Genomic DNA, 17427 nt, shown 5'->3' on the forward strand with positions numbered 1-17427 from the left:
TTTCTTACAGACAATACATAAAAGATAAAACATTAGGCCACGGGGAGCTCTGGTGGCCTAGTGGCAAGGAGCTGCAACTACAATCCCAGAGGCGAACGGTTCAAATCCACCAGATGCTCTGCCGGGGAAGGAGGGACAATCTCCTCCTGTACCAGTCAGATCTGATTTGACGGTACACGCACACAAAAATAATAAAATCAAATTAAAAAAAAAAAATAGAAGGAACCCCTGCCCTGTGCAGTCCTCAGAATTCCTACAGTGCTTAAAACCACGGTTTCAGCTAGTGTTCCATCTTATTGAAGGTCGTCTTCTTTCATTAATCCTCTACTTCTCCAAGCATGATGCCCTTCTCCAGGGTGTGGCCACTCCTGAATAGCATGCTCAAGGTACAGGAGATAAAATCTCACCATCCATGCTCCTAAGGCTGCCTGACTGTATTCTGCAAATAAAGAATTGACTATTTTTTTTGGTAGTAGGTATATTCAACTTTCTTCACCACCAACAAAATTCAAAGGTATCAGTTCTTCTCCAGGGTTCCTCATTTGCTGTCGAACTTTCACAGCATATAAAACCATGGCTTAAATCAGATATTTAGTCTTTAAAGTAATAAAAATCAAGAATGTGACTTTAAAAAGGTCCCTGGAAGCAGATTTGCTCACTACATCATTTGATATTTTGACTGCTGTTTAAAACCCCAAAGTGAGAGGGAATAGAAGGTGGCCATGTCCTTCCTGGATGACTACACCTCGGGTTTCTGTGACTTCTTCTTGCCTGAGCATGGTGGTCCGCGTGTGCAAGTAATCACAAGTTTTAGGGGTCATGTGCTTTTTCGGGCTTGTGTTTGGTGTGCAGGACTGCTCTTCCTCCCAGGAGCGAGGCCCTTGAGGCTTGACCTAGAGTTGAAGTCAGGTGGTGGCTTAAAGCCCCAGAGGGCCCTCGGGCCTGGTTCAAATTGGGTTTTTTTGGCAAACATTCTTCTAGGTGGTATAGGCCTGGTCTGTGTATTACTGTTCAGAGGTAACTCATGGTTGCTGTGATGTTAAACACTGTGACACTGATGTGCCAAATGTGACAATGGTTACCCATGGCGGACAGTGTTTGGTGGAGCTTCCAGATTAAAATAAGCTTGGAAGTAGGACTGGCATCCACTTCCAAAATGGCTTGCCTCCATAAACTCTATGAACTGGGCTCAGGCCCTTCCTTCATAGGGTCACTATGAGTCATCTACGACTCAATGGCACCTAACAACAAAAACAACAACCATTTCCATTGTTGTTTGTTGCTATGTATTCTAGAGTCAGAACCGACCCAAAGCTGATCCTTCAGGTTTTCAGAGACAGTTAATTACACAGGAGATTGTCCATCTTTCTCCTGCAGTGAGCAACTGGTGGCATTGCACAGCATGCCTTCAGGAATGCAGCACTGCGTTTCGTCACTAGGCCTCCAGACCTCCCTACTGTTTCCATTAGATATATAATATTACACAAGCATGCTGTCTCTTTCCAAAGAGGAGCCTCACCTAGCTATATGCCTAAAGTATGAAAGACGAAGCTTCATAATCTTTGTTTCCAAGTAGCACTCTGGCTGCTCTTTTTCTAAGACATTTGTACTTTTGCCAGACCATGTGATATTCGGTAGTGTGCTCCACCACAATTTAGAACCATCGATTCTTCTTCTGACATCCTTATTCACTGTCCAGCTCTCACATGAACAGCAGGTGACTGGAAAGGTTGTGGCTTGAATTAGGTTAATGCATCACCATGTAAACTTCTAAGTAATATATGGGAAAATTTTTAAAGCAAAAATCTCAAACCCACTGTTGTAAATTCCAATGTACTTAAACCTTTTGTTGTTGTTAGGTGCTATCAAGAAAATTATAACTCATAGCTACCCTAATTGACAGTAGTTCTAATTTCTGCTTTATCCCATACCATTCTCATAATTACTGACATACCTGAGACCACTGCTGAAGTCAATGTATTAATCCATCTTATTGAAGGTCTTCCACTCTTTTACTGACCCTCCACCTTTTCAAGACATCCCTTCCTAAGGAATACTGTCTGCTAACATCATGTTCAAAGAATGTGAGACGTTTTGCCATCCTTCCCTCTGAGGCGCGCTCAGACTACACTTACTCGTTGTTGTTGTGTATCATCAAGCTGAACCTCCAGTGGGTTTTCATGGGCAGTAAATAGGACTGGAGGAGAATGCTCATCCCTTTCCTGTGGAGCAGTTGGTGGATTTGAACCACATACCTTTGGAATTACAGTGCAGGTTCTTACCACTAGGCCAGCAGAGCTCCCTCGTTTCTCTATGTAGTAGTTTATTGGCTTCTAGTTGAGTAGGACTCATAGCAACCCTATGAACAAAAGGCTTAAAGCTCCTCTACAACTATCAACATTTATCAAAGTTCACAGTTTCCAGAGACATGATATTTAGGAAGTGGATGCTATTCCTGCTTATAGGTCATAGCAAAACTGTCTCATAGAATTCCCAAGAGTCTAAGTCTTTATGGAAGAAAACTGCCACACGTTTTCCCCTAGTGGTTCAAACTACAGACTTTTAGATTAGTAGTTGTACACATTAACCACTGCACCACTAGAGCTCCTTCAACAGAAATTAGATGCATAAAAATTCATTTCTTTGGTTTTCTCCCTTTTGCTAGGGTATAAAAGACTTCAGATTCAAATATATTCTATAGTGCTCGCTTCGGCAGCACATATACTAAAATTGGAACAATACAGAGAAGATCAGCAAGAAGTGTTCCATATTTTGGACCCTGAAATTAACTGGTGTGTAACTAAGGCTAACTCCTTTCACCTATAAATTTCATCTTTGGATACAAAGGTAAGTGTGGATAGTCGGAGGGACTGTTTAAAAAGACGCAGGGGGGAAAAATATTCTATAGCCCAAAATCAAACCCACTGCCATCAAGCTGATTTCAACTCATAGCAACTCTATGTAATATTTTCTATATAGACCCTTTCATTAAGCCTTAATGAGTACTAAGCTATAATCAGCAATCTGAGTGAAGTCATTAGCAAGTAGCTGATGGGAGTGGAGTAAACCACAGCACTTATTTTCCTATAACTAACAGAGAACAAAGGAAATCTTCACATGATTATGACAGGCAACAACAATTGATCAGCATCATAAGTGGGACTACCAAAATAGTGAAAAGATCATAATTGGGATATGTATGTAACTGCCGGTTAAAGGGTTTTAAGGCTTGTTTCTGGGACTCCAACCTTCTTAATGTGTGGTGGTCAGGCTGTGACTCATGACCATTTTACCAGCCAAAAAGTGGCTGAGTAATACCAGTACCACAATCTTTAACTTAGATAAAAGACAGTGATTTTTGGTGTTTTGTTTTAGTTTGTTGTTATTGTTGTTTAGTGTGTTTTGGGTTTTGGTTTTTTTTTCAGTAAGCATTAAAGGCAACCCCGGGCAAGTTCCCTTATAAACATACCTCCTTAGTCATACCTTGGAGGTATAATATACTTTTAGCCACATTTTTCCTGAGATTAAATGACCCATCCCAGGGTTTGCCCTGAATTTGCCCAAAGACAGGGATTGTTGTTGTTGTTATTTTGTGCCATCGAGTTGTTTGTGACTCATAGCGACCCTATTACAAGAGCCCTAAATGCCATTCTATCCTGTGCCAGCCTCACTGTCTCAAACACATTCATTCCCACCACTCCACTCACAAAATCGATCCATCTCATCGAGGGTCTTTCTCTCCTGCGCCGTCCCTCCACTCTCCCAAACACGATGTCCCTCTCCAAGGACCAGTCCCTCCTTGCAACATGCCCAAACTATGTCAGATGAAGCTTCAGAATCCTTGACTCCAAGGAGCATTCTGGCTTTACCCTCTCCAGGACAAACATGTTTGTTCTCCTAGCAGTCCATGGTATATTCAACACTCTTCTCCAGCACCACAGCTCAAAGGCATCAATTCTCTATCATCCCTATTCACTGTCCAACTCTCTGATACATAGCATGTAATTGCAAAGACTATAGCTTGGATCAGGAGCACCTTAGTCTCCAGCCTGACGTCATTGCTCTTCAGTACCCTTGAGAGATACCTCACAGCTGACTTTCCCAAAGCAATTCGTCTCCTGTTTACTGGCTGCTGTTACCAAGGGTGTTGACTGTGGAGCTAAGCAAACTAAAACTGTTAACTATCTCAATTTCTTCACCATCCATACTAATGCTACCAATTGGCCCAGTGGTGAGAATCTTTGTTTTCTTGATATTGCACTTCAATCCATATTGAAGACTGCAGTCCTTGACCTTCTGCAGCAAGCGCTTCAGGTCCTCCTCAGTTTCAGTGAGCAGGGTTGGGTCATCTGCATAACGCAGGTTGTTGACAATTCTTCCACCAATCCTGATGCCACATTCCTCCTCGTATAGCCCAGCGTCTGTTCTGCATACAGATTGAAAAGGTCTGGAGACAAATTACATCCCTGACAGACCCCTTTCTTGATTGCGTATTGGTAGTCTAAGGATCAGAAAGAATGCAAAAGGCATCTGAGTACATGTAAAGACAAATTGAGAAGGGCCACTGCTAAACTGCAGCCTTCTACAAACCAAATGCTTTAGAATTTGAGTTCTATTGTACCACTGACAGAGAATCAGATACATGACCAATCCATTACATGCACCGATTCTCATAGACTTTGTATCATTTTTAGGTATTTTTGTAAATATTTCTAACGATGCAGTATTATAAATGGTTTGGTTAAATATACTTTAAATTTTAATAGTCTTAAGAAGCTAAGAAATAATAAATTTTTCACCCTGTGAAAATCCCGTTTTTGTCCAAAGGACAAAATATGAGAAAAAGTTTATCTTCTCTATCATCACTAAATAGAAAAATTTTTGCTACAAAAATCCATATTAAAAGACAAGATCTTCATTAGATGTTACTTTATTTTCAATTTCACAGTAAAAAGAACTTCAAATTAGTTTATTATTAAAGAAACTAATACAAATCTGACTACTATTGACAGATAAAGATTTTCTAAAATAACTTATGGTAACTGAAGATAGAGTTCTGCCCTATTTTTTGCTTGTTTCTCTATTATCCTACATGCACTGAATAATGCCAGCCATATAGTCAGCCTGCTATGGTTACATTTCTCAGAAAAAAATTTTTAAATAAATCTACTTGAATATATAGTTATGCTCCCAAATTTAACTAGAGAGATCATTTAATCCCCACCAATGGTATTAAGTACATATATTAATATTATAAACTAATATTCATGGTCATTAAATCAGAAATGACCCAAAGATGATCCTCCAAAAAGTTTTCAGACACTGTAAATTGAGTAGTAAGAAATTGCTCATCTTTTTTCCCATGGACTGCTGGTGGATTTGAACCTCCTACCTTTGGCAGTGCAACTCCTCACTCACTAAGCCACCAAAGCAACCCATATTAATAGTAAATCAAACACAGAAGCCATCCAGAATAATTTTTAGGAATTTTTTGTTATAAAGACCTTTTTAAAATAAAGTAAAAAGATCAACAGAAAATACTTGTTACACTTGGTAAAAGCTTAATGTCCTCAATACATAAAGATGTGCTATAATTCATTTTTTTAATTATAATAACAAAATAGAAAAAAAGGCCAACATGTAAAAATACCACTAAAAAAAAACACCCAAATGTCAAAATTTCCTAAAGGGTATCCACGTTATGTCGTAAAATGATTACAGATACAATATTTTAAATAACTTGGAAACAAGAATTTTAACATCATAACATCCATAAACTGTAATGTTAACCCACAGAACAAAAGTTCAAAACAACTATCTGCTTTACAGGAGAAAGACAAGCAATCTCCTCCCAAGAGATTTACAGCCTCAGAAACCTGACAGATGGTCTTTATAAACTGGAATTGACTAGCTGTACTGAGATAGTTTGAGGTTGCTGTGATACCGAAAGCTTTAACACTGGTGTGTCAAATGCCATAATGGTCACTCAAGGTGGACAGGATTTGGTAGAGCTCTCAGATTAAGACAGAATAAGAAGCAGGATTGACATCACTTCTTAAATAATAGGACTTTGGCAGCCCTATGAACACTACAGAAATGATGATAGTTATAGAAAACGTTTCAGATTTTTGTTCATAGGATCACTATTAATAATAATATTATAGCAATGGTTGAAATATAACTGAATTTAATAAAGACTTTTTCTCCCAAATCACAATAAAATATTTTTTTAAATGTTTGTTTTAGTCTGCTAAATTTGGAGGTATTACAATACTCAGAAGTGATAAAGAGAAATGTCTATTAGGTGCTGGTTACACATAGCATAACTTCATAATATTTTTTAGATTGTACTTAGTGGTAACAAGTTATTATGCCAACCCAAAGGCACATAATTTGAAACCATCATCTGCTTTTCAGGAGAAGGATAGATAATTTCCTCACATACAAAGTACTGTTTCTGAAACTCTGCTGGAGGGTCGGTTACAAACTGATTCTGACTTGATGGTACAAAACAACACAACATTATTTTACTTCTATTACTAAATTTTGCATTAGTTTTCCTGAACTCAATTGCTTAACCTATACTGTTATTGTGTTATGTACCACAGAGTCAGAACCAACCCACAGCTGACCCTCTGGTGGGTTTTCAGAGTTAGCTGATCACATGGGAGGAGACTGGCCATCCTTTTCCCATGAAGCAACTGATGGTTCAAACCATGTGCCTTCGGGATTTCAGTGCAGCTTCTTGCCACTAGGCCACCAGAGCTCCCTACAATATGTGTATACATTATAAAATACATAATAATACTATGTATTATATAACATACAAGAATGGCATCCATTTCCTAAACAATATGCCTCTAGAAACTCTGTAAACTTAGATAAATGTCAGTAGTTACAGAAAGGCTTCAGGCCTTTTGTTCATAGGGTCACTATGAGTCATGCTCAACTCTATAGCATTCAACAACAACAGATAATAGAACATATACATATATTGATACACAGTTTTATGTGCACACAGACACATATAGAAATAGATAAGACTAATGTACAGAAAGCAATAAAATAGCAAAAACTAAAAAAAAAACACAAAACACCAAAACCAACACAGCACAACAGTGTATTTATCAACATGAAAGTTGTTCACAAAATACTAATAAATGTTTTAAAACATAGTATATTTTTTGTTTAAAGAAATTTGGTAGCCTTTAAATATCTTTCCTGTCACTAGACCAAAAGACTGATAAGGCAAAGAACCGTGCATGTTTCATGTACTGCTGCATTTCCATTATCTACAACTGTACCTGACAAACATTACAGCCTCAAACAAGAAATAATTATTTCACAATGAAACATTATACATAGCTTTCCCAAATTATAGGACTATGTAGTAATTTCTTTATATCTTTCACAATAATCTTTTTAACATTTATCCCTTAGTTATTAAAATTCATTACTTTGAACATAATCATACACATTAAAAAGAAATAGGACGTTAAAATAGCTTATGAATTTTAAAAATATTTTTAAAATACTGCTATCTTTCAAGTATAATTTGTGTATTCCAGTCTTTCAAAAATATAACTCTATGTGATTTTTCTCAGGTAGTTACCATTTTTAAACACTTTAGTAAAGTGATCACTTTTTTCTGTCTTAGCTAAGGGATGACCCTGCATACCTGCTTGTTACGTAGAGCTCGTTGGAAAAGTCGGAGAAATGCAGCCAAACTAAAACGATACATGTTATTAATTTTGGACAGGTCAGAGATAATGAAGTACATCTTGCTGGCACTCTCAGCCAAAGGAAGATATGCATCTCGTTCCTGTGGATCATTGTATGAAACATTAGTATTAGTGCTTTACTGCCATCTACAGACCAATGTGTATGTGTGTGTGTATGTGTGTATAGTCACAGTTTTACTATTTATACATTCATACCAAACAGGAAAATGAAGAATAACAGAACTGCTTAACTAAAAGGTAGTTTTATTTTAATTAAATTAAAGACAAAATGTATTAAGTCATATCTATGCCTCTAGTGATAGAATCAGGAAGGTTTGTGGATTTTTTTTAATAATAAGAACCAAGGGCATTTGTATTAAAAGGTAAGAGGTTAAGCAATTGTGATCAGAAAAGAGATGATGCAACTTCACATTTTGGAAGAGAATCAGTTCAAGTAAAGCTAGAAGGTTTTGGTAGTACTTGAGTACTGCTGCAGTAAAAAAAAAAAAAAAGTCCGGATTATGAAATAAGTGTCAACAGGAACATTAATAGACCATTGGAGGTACTCATTAATAACTAGCACAATAATAAGTCATTAACTAGCACTGGTGAAATAAAAGAATAAAAAGAGGCAATGATCTTATTGAAAGAATGATAAAGGGCACTGGGTTAAAAGATAATATTAGCAAAATTATGTGTGACCCACCAACAATTGTCAAAAGATAGAGGGCACACAAAATTCAAAATTTGATTGGTAGAAAATGACAATCACCACAACTGTAAAGTTTGGTCCTGATAGGAAAGGTGAAGAGATTGGATGGACTAGGCTTTAAGACGACTTCTATTTTGGTTTAAGCAAAGCTCTTTTCCAAGTGAAAAGGGTAATAACATATAAAAACAGAAGCTGATCAAGGGCTGATGGACACTCAGAAAGAGAAAAGCAAGCACTGAGGAAAATGGTAAAGAAATACAGGAGATCAGAAAGGGCTCAGGTCAAGCTGGATCCTGGGAATTCACAGCAACATTTATGTACTTGACTGTATGTTTCTACAACAAAGTTCAGACATCGGAATGTAGAAGAAAACCTATACTACAATGATGTCAGAAACATAAAGAATTAAAGCTAACAAGACTTAGAAGCATCTCTGAGAAAATAATTATGTAATCACACTCCAAGGGTCCAGGAGTAACAGAAAAAGTTAAATTTAATGAAAATTGTTTATAATATTATGAATTAGTTAACTTTTTTAAAAAGTCCCGAGTATTTCAAATTAGCTCTCTAGTGCTCATTTTCAATATGAAAAGGCACAAAACTGTAGCTCTCCCCTCACTAAGTCAGGAAACAGGAGAAGCCAGCAGGATATACTGAGGAGCCATGCTCAATGTCTACATCTTAATTCTCTTTATAAAACTCAAAACCTTGGTATTTAGAATAGTTTCCTTATTATGGTATTATCATTCCCTTAAAATCTTGACTGTATGTAATTCTTAACATAAATGTTAAAGAAAACACGATACAAATTCATGAAGAAATAATTACTTGATCAAGGGAAATCTGGAGTTTGTAAGATTCTTTAAGAGAATCTTGAATAAGTGCACTGCTTGATTTTGTCTGATTCAAAGACTCAATCAAATCCTTATTTTCCAAAATATTGCCTTGAGATGTTGCAAGTGTCTGTAGAGGGGAAAAAGTAAACAACAATAGACATGATTATATATATTAAGGTAACCAACTACATAAAGTACATATTACTATCATTTTTTTTCCACGGAGGTTAAGTTTATTTACAAACATAAGCAGAATGCTATGTGATATTACTATCATTAATCTGAAGATGTTTATAGGAATTTATCTTTTTTGAAAAGACCTTCAACATTTATAAGCATTTTTTAAAAAAATTATTTTGATGATTATATGACAAATCAATATATGATCCAGTCTTATAATTTCATCAGTGTTAATTTTATGAATCTAATAAAATGGAAAACTTAAAAACAAATTAGATAATTTCATGTACTCTTCCTGATACTACTTCTTAAAATTTTGAGCATTACTGTAACAATAGAGTATGAAGGTATTTTTAGCTAATAATCGCTTATCTGAAAGAGACATCCCAAAGGTCCTGTAGTTTCTTTAAATTTTCATATACACAAAACACACACACATGCATAAACATCTGAATGCATGTGCCTTTAAGCAATCAATAGATTGGTATATATTTTACATTCATTAGTGTAAAGAAATTAAAAAGTCAACTCTTAAATTATTAAACTTTACCTCTAAAAGAGATTCTTCAAGTTTGGCTAGTTGTATCTTTTTATCTTCTTCCTGTTGTAATAGTTTTGTTTTCTGTTCTTCTAAATCAGGTTTCTCATGTTGAATGGTTAAAGCCAACAGCTTACAAAACAAAATCAAGGTTATTTTATAGATATGTTTAAAAACAGAAAGACTGCCCATATTTCCCGCTGGAAGCCTGGTATTTATTATATCCTTATTTGATTCTTTCCACCCTGTGGTGTAGAGAATTGTGTTGCTAACCCAAAGGTGATGCCTCTCTGGCGGTTTGCATCCACTAGCAACTCCTGTGAAACAGATAAACATATCTCCTCCTGTATAATTTACAGTCTCTGAAAACCCACTGGAGAGTCAGCTATATGTTGGTTCTGTCTTAATAGCAATGAGTTTGAGATTCTGTGGAAAAAAGATGAATCCTCACAACTATTATTTATAGAAAGTATACAAAAGTAATAGATTATAAATATTATAAATAAAATGTAAATATAGGAAATCTGTAAAACAATCATTATTATTTAATAAGTCAATACATAACACTAAGTAATACACATAATACTAAGTAAATCAAATCTCTGAAAATCAGAGAAAATAAAATTTTAAGCATTCAGATTAGAAAATATGGCAATTTACATAAAATATTATGTCATTAAAACCACTATGCGAAACCAGTTCATGGTGACTAAGATGGCTATAATAAAAAAGATAAATATTAAATGTTGGCTAAGAGATAGAGGCGCTCTGGTGGCCTAGTGGTAAAAGGCATAGAATCCACCAGATGCTCTGTGGGAGAAGGATGAGTGGGAGAAGTAATTCTTGTTCAGTGCAATTTAATGTCTCTTGAAGATCTGATGGGAGGTCTAGCATGGGTCAGTTCTGGTAAAAAAGATAAACACCAACAATAAGAGGTAGAGAAACTAGCAACCTAATATATTGTTGGTAATATGCAAAATGGCACAACTCAAGCACAGAAAGATTGTGAAAATGGCAAGGATTAGGCAAGGCTTCAATCTGTTGTACATAAAGAGTGCTAAGAGTCAGAGTCGACTCAATGGCACCTCCCAAACACCACCACTCTGAAAAAATTTGTTAGTTCCTCAAAATTTCACAAAAAAAATATACTTAAGTGTATAATTTAAATGGGTAAAGGGAATTTTACTTGAATTATACATTTAAAAAACTATTAAAAATACTATGCTAAATTATCAAGTTTATAACTTTAAAAGAGGTAATGAAAGGCACTGAAATAAAATATGTGATTAAAAAAAAATATGTGATTTAAAAATCTGTGTTAGAAAATCTGTTCACTTTGGCGAGTTCTGGTGGCCTAGTGGCAAGAAGCTGCACTGCAACCCCAGAGGTGTGCAGTTCAAATCCACCAGATACTCTGCTGGAGAAGGAGGGACAATCTCTTCCTGTAACAGTCAAATCTGATTTAACGGAGCACACACACACACAAAATAATAAAATAAAACTTAAAAATTAAAAAAAAATCTGTTCACTTACTTCTTGCTAATGTGGAAATTCTACCACTAAAACATCTCTTCTACTATTGGTAGAAAATAGCACAATATTAAAAATCAACAAGCATTACACCTCTAAAGAGGAAAGAAAGAAAGTAGTGAAGTACAGAATTAAAATATCTGAGTATGAAAAATAATTTTGCAATTAATATAATCCTAAATAATAATAAGCCATATATAGTAACAAAGAATGTTACACTGCGTATATTAGAAGTGTGGGAAATGGGAATTAGGAATTAAGGATTTTCATCTAACTGAACAGGTTAACTAATTGCAATTTTCATAAATTACAATTTTACAATTAGAAAAATAACGTAGTTGATCTTACTCTCTATAACCTTACATCTTTCCACTAAAATTCAAAGTTAATAAAATAAAAAAAAACACCGTAAAATTATACTACAACAAACGGAAATTTGACAACTTAAGCAACAAATAAAAACTCAAATCTATAGCTGAAAAGGGTGATAGACAAAATAAAGCCAAATGTTTCATTCTAACTTGCAAGAATACTTTTAAAGTTATCAATTTGAATGTTAAATACAATAACTTCATATTCAATATAGCTAAGGTGTATACAAAAATCACAAAAGAATTCTAAAATTATTATCATCCATATATACCTGTCCTCGTAATCCACTTCTTGTTGTAGTAAAGTTAACTTCAGTAACTATGGAAGCTGCATCCGGTGGAATAAAGGGATTTGGGTTTCTTGTTGACAAAAACAAGCGAAATTCTTCATTGTAGTCAATACTTTTGTCACCTATTTGTACCACATAGCGTGGTCCTAATTAAAACAAAACAAAGCAAAACAGTTGTTCTGAATACTTTCTATATTGCTACATGATATTTAAAAATATCACTTTAAGTATTTTGAAACCAAAAAGCTCAAATCCTTAAGTCAGTTTTAACTCATAGCAACTAGATAGAGTAGAACTGCCCCATCAGGTTTCCAAAGCTGTAATCTTTAGGGAAAGCAGATTGCCTTATCTTTTCAAGAGAAGTGAACTACTCTTCTTCAAGAGAAGTTTGAACTACTTTTTTGGTTACCAGATCCACAGTTAAGTACAATGCTACCAAAGATCCTTTTTAACTACTTTAACTAGTTTTTTTGCAAAACAGACTAGTAAAGATCAAGATTTTAGTATATGAATAATTATAAGCAATCCATTATTAGCACAAAAAATAGAAAAGGAGAAAAGTGAATTGGGGGAGGGGATGTGCAGGGAGAAAAGTGCAACAATTAAGGACTGGAAACCCTAAGTCTCTGTAAACTTTCATTAAAATTAATTAAAAAAAATAAGACAGTGAAACCATGAGGAGCTTTTACTGTTGTACACTTCAACTTGGGTGCTACAGATAGAATCAGTCTTAACATTATCAGTTTTACATTTAAGATATGTGTATTTTTTCTTTAATGTACATTTAAATTCTAATTAATACTTAAACTAAAAAGTCCTTCCTAAGGATCAACAGTAGAAAAAAATGAGAGAGATTACATCCATGCATTTGATTTTTTACTTTAAACATAAATGAGGTATGGTTATGTTTGGGGTGCCTATATATTAATTTGATACATTCACTGAAAGTGATCTTAAATACCCTGAAACTTTATAATTCGTTTTTGTTTACTATTATATCATTCCCTAAAGCAAGTTTCTATTTCCTTAGAACTAACAGTTACAAAATTAATAATTCCAAAATCTGAGAAAAGTTATTCTTTGGAAATCATCAAATATTTACCTTGAGCAACAAGATCTCGTCTCAATAATGGATAAAGAACAGGTTCTACACCATCCATCTCTTGTATGATAAGAGTTTTCCCAAAACGTACTGCCAATTCAAGAGCTGTGATAAAGTTGCCATCCTTAAAAAAAAGTATGTTAATTTCCATATTATTGAAATATTTTACAAAAGGGTTTACCAATAAGAAACAAAAACATTAACATGTTCATATAAATATTTTCAAATTCTAAATTGAGATGCTTGTTTTTGTTGTGTACCTTTGAGTTGGAACCGACCCATAACTGACACTATGACCAGTTCTCAGAGGCAGTAAATTGCAAGAGAAGAGATTGTCCATCCTCCCACAGAGCAACTGGTGGCCTCAAACCACATGCCTTTGGGATTGAAGGACAGCTTCTTGCCACTAGGCCACAGGAGCTCTCTAAATTAAGATACCGTCATGGTTTTTGTAGTTATATATACTTTAAGAGGAATAATTGTTTGAATTAAGTAATTTTGACAATTTAAGTACATACCTACTACAGAAACAATACCTGAGGTTGTAAAAAACTTTCTACTCTAATTTCAAATTAATACAAAAACAAGTTTTATAATTCAATAAGCAATAGTTTTTGTTGTTATGTGCCATCAAGTTGCCTGCGACTCAAAGTGACCCTATGTACAATAGCCCTAAACCCTGCTCTGTCCTGTGCCAGTCTCACTGTCTCCGACACACTTATCCTCATTACTCCAGTCACTAAATCTATCCATCTCAAAGAGGGTCTTCCTCTCGTGTACTGTCCCTCCACCCTCCCAAGCATGATGATGTCCCTCTCCAAGGACTGGTCCCTCCTTGCAACATGCCCAAAGTATGTCAGACGAAGCCTCAGAATCCTTGCCTCCAAGGAGCAGCATGGATTGCCAAGAGAACAAACAGGTCTGTCTTGGAGAGGATGAAACCAAGTTACTGCTTGGAGGCAAGAATTTTTTAAGCTCCATCTCACATACTTTGGACACTTGGCCAGGAAGGACCAGTCCTTGGAGAAGGACATCATGCTTAGAAGAGTGGTGGGACAACACAGGACAGGAAGACCCCAGATGAAATGGACTTACACAGTAAACTAGGGCAATGGGATTAGGTATTTTGGAGTCAGTGAGAATGGCTGAGTATAGGCCAGGGTTCAGAGCTACTGTACATAGAGTCACTATGATTCTCAGGTGACTCAGTGGCACAAAACAACAACAATGCAAGGAATAGTGAGCACTAGTGGCCTAGTGGTAAGAAACTGCACTGCAATCCCAAAGGCACATGGTTTCTCCATGGGAGAATGGGCAATCTCTTCCCGTGTGATAAACTAAGTAACTCTGAAAACCCACTGGAGTGTCAGCTACAGATCAGTTCTGACTCAATGGTACTCAACAATAACAGCAACAACAATGCAAGGAATAGGTAATATAAAAAATATTTTACATTATCTAATTTGCAATCTAACAATTTAGATAGTGAGGTTTTAAATAGATTTTTCAAACACCTGAAAAGTAAATTAAATATACCTGAAGAGTTTTAATAAGTGAAATACTCTTCAGATGTTAAAAAAAAATTTTAAAAAGTAATCGTAATCGGCCTGCCTCTAAAAATTTCTAACCATAACAATTTCTTCACCAAGGTAAATGACAGAAAAAAGTTACTACCAAAATCATTACAATCATATTTCATTCACCAACCTGTCCATTCTAAAGACATATTAAACATGCTGCGGGTGAGCTGCAGGAAAAAATGATGAAATACAGCAAACTGTAGTGTGCTAGTAGCCAAAAGGATTCCTAATGCTCCAGACTGTTAGTAACCTTCTCTAACATTGAGTACTTGTATTATTGATCATAATTTTATGTAAAAGCTTATTCAGTTGTCTGTCTAATCTCATTATTTTAATCTTCATGAGGGTAGGAACTTGACTGATTACATTATTCATTATTAATTCCAAGAATATAGCATATATAAGAAAGCAAACAAATATTACCCTTTTTCACAAATGAAAAAACGTTTAGAGAATTATCATTTCTTTTTCTAGGTCTCAACTCAGTTAAATTGTACAACTCAATCTGGAATCCATGTTTTATGACTATAGACACAGAGTTCTTGTCATTGTAATAGGTTATCTATAAAACCATTATTGTAGAATGAGTATGAGGACCCAAGACAGAGGGGAGGGTGGAAATAGAGAGGTGAGGATTGGGGGAGGGGGAGGGTGTTAATCATAGGGTTGCACAATTCGATGAGTAGGTGGAGTGAAGGAATTGGGAAGGATCTTTTGTGAAAAACAATGTATTAAAACTTTGTAAATAAATCAGAGTAATAGAAAAAATTAAAAAATAGGTTATTTAGGGTTGTAAGTATTACATACCTGCTGATTAATAACTTCTAAACGTGAGTCTTTCAAATGCATCTTTAACCATTCTGTAGCTTGGGAAGAAGGATCTATAAGAAATGGGCATACTCTACTCTAATTAAGAGAGAAAAAAAAGGAATAATATTATCAATTAAATGAGAAATAATTTCTCAGAAATTATTCATGAATTTCTGACTGATTTTTCCTCTCAAGCTTTGGAAAACACACAAGTACCAGAAGCTACATTAATAAATTTTAGTGTCCAGGAATTACGTAGTCAACCACAACAAAAGAAGTATAATTCTATTTATCATGCATTGACACAGAAAATGTGTATCAACAATATACTGAGCAAGAGCTCTAGTCTTTTATTAATGATATTTATATTTCTCTCTTTGGTTTTAAAAACACACAATCCTTAATGCGGTTCTTTTGGCTGAATAAAGCATAGAAGGCTATCAAGAGAAATGCAAGCTAACCATAAAAAGACTGACAAAATTGTTTCTATTTTAAGATAAATTTTTCTAAAGAAGTACATGTCTAATATTATAAAAGGATTATATTAGAATATTAAGTTATATAGGTTTATGTTAAGGTCTAATAATGACCAACAGAATCATTAGCTGTCGCTGAGTCAGACCTGACCAATCGTTGACTATTCAGTGCATTTTCAGAAGCAGTAAATCAGAAGCGGGAGAAGAGACTGCCCATCTATTTTCCCATAGGGCTGGTGGAATCAAACCATCCGTGTTACTTTAGGTTGGGAGAGCAACTCCTTACCACCAGACCTCCCTCCATTAAAGAATCACTTATACTAATCAAACTCTAAAGCCAATGGGAAGTTAGAAACTAATGTGAATGCTCTACACACACACAATGTCACTTAGAAGGTTAAAGTGAATTCTACATGTATATACAGATATAAATTTAAAAATTACCTAATAATCATTGTCACCTAGTAAAATAAAAACAATAATTGATCTTATACTAAATTTTTATCATTACTTGAAAAATGCAGTGCAATTGTGGGATACTGGAATAAAACAACATGGAAACCAGAGTAGAGTAAACTCTGGTAATTTATCTAACAAGAATATTCACGTTATCTCAGTGACATATCAAGATGGAGTAGGAGATCATCTACCTCAGGGGCAGAAGTATTTTGCCACCAACATACACTGTTTAGAATTGCCAGCACATGGCGACAAACTGTTGTTGTTTTAAATCAGCTTCATAATTTTTAAAAAATTCTTCACAGACAATGCTTTCTTATATTTCCTGTAGTTAAAGTGGAATGCTCCCAACCACAGGTACATCACAAACTAATTTTCATGAAATTTCCTTTTCTGAATACTTCAATGATGGTCCAATCATATAAATGTACTATTTCTTTTCATGAAAGTAAAACTATATTGTTAATAAATAGACTTATCATGTACTACATATAGATTTTAAATATAATTTTATGTTGGTACTTGATAGAAATCATTTACAAATCTGCTAGACTCTGTATAATAATAATTTATTACTTTTTTTAAAAGTTCTTACCCATGATTTCAAACCAATGATCTGATGCCATTAAAAAGAAAAGAGAAAGAAGGTAATGTTTCAAAATGGTATGTTTTTAACACACAAAAATATCCTTAAGAATTTCAAAGAGTACGTCCAGTTTACATTTTCCTTATTTACACTATGCAGAGAAATTTAGACATGATCTCTGAGGTACCTTTCATCTTTGTGCTCTGTGATTAAATGTAGTAAAAATCTATTTTTTA

At 34.9% G+C, this 17427-nt stretch overlaps 1 protein-coding gene across 1 annotated transcript in view; it reads right to left on the reverse strand.

Moving 5' to 3' along the window:
* Window positions 1-17427, reverse strand: part of DYNC2H1 (dynein, cytoplasmic 2, heavy chain 1) — a 440751-nt gene that overhangs the window by 178432 nt on the left and 244892 nt on the right. Inside the window, exons 63-69 of the mRNA XM_006887344.1 lie at window positions 17201-17221; window positions 15668-15766; window positions 13281-13404; window positions 12161-12324; window positions 10000-10119; window positions 9262-9396; window positions 7679-7822 (exon numbers count right to left, since the gene is read on the reverse strand). Coding sequence (XP_006887406.1) covers window positions 7679-7822; window positions 9262-9396; window positions 10000-10119; window positions 12161-12324; window positions 13281-13404; window positions 15668-15766; window positions 17201-17221 — 807 coding nt within the window. The remainder of the gene's footprint in view (window positions 1-7678; window positions 7823-9261; window positions 9397-9999; window positions 10120-12160; window positions 12325-13280; window positions 13405-15667; window positions 15767-17200; window positions 17222-17427) is intronic.

Source organism: Elephantulus edwardii, unplaced genomic scaffold (assembly GCF_000299155.1).
Source record: "Elephantulus edwardii isolate Elephantulus edwardi_28Jun2011 unplaced genomic scaffold, EleEdw1.0 scaffold00056, whole genome shotgun sequence".
In the NCBI taxonomy this organism is placed as follows: domain Eukaryota; kingdom Metazoa; phylum Chordata; class Mammalia; order Macroscelidea; family Macroscelididae; genus Elephantulus; species Elephantulus edwardii.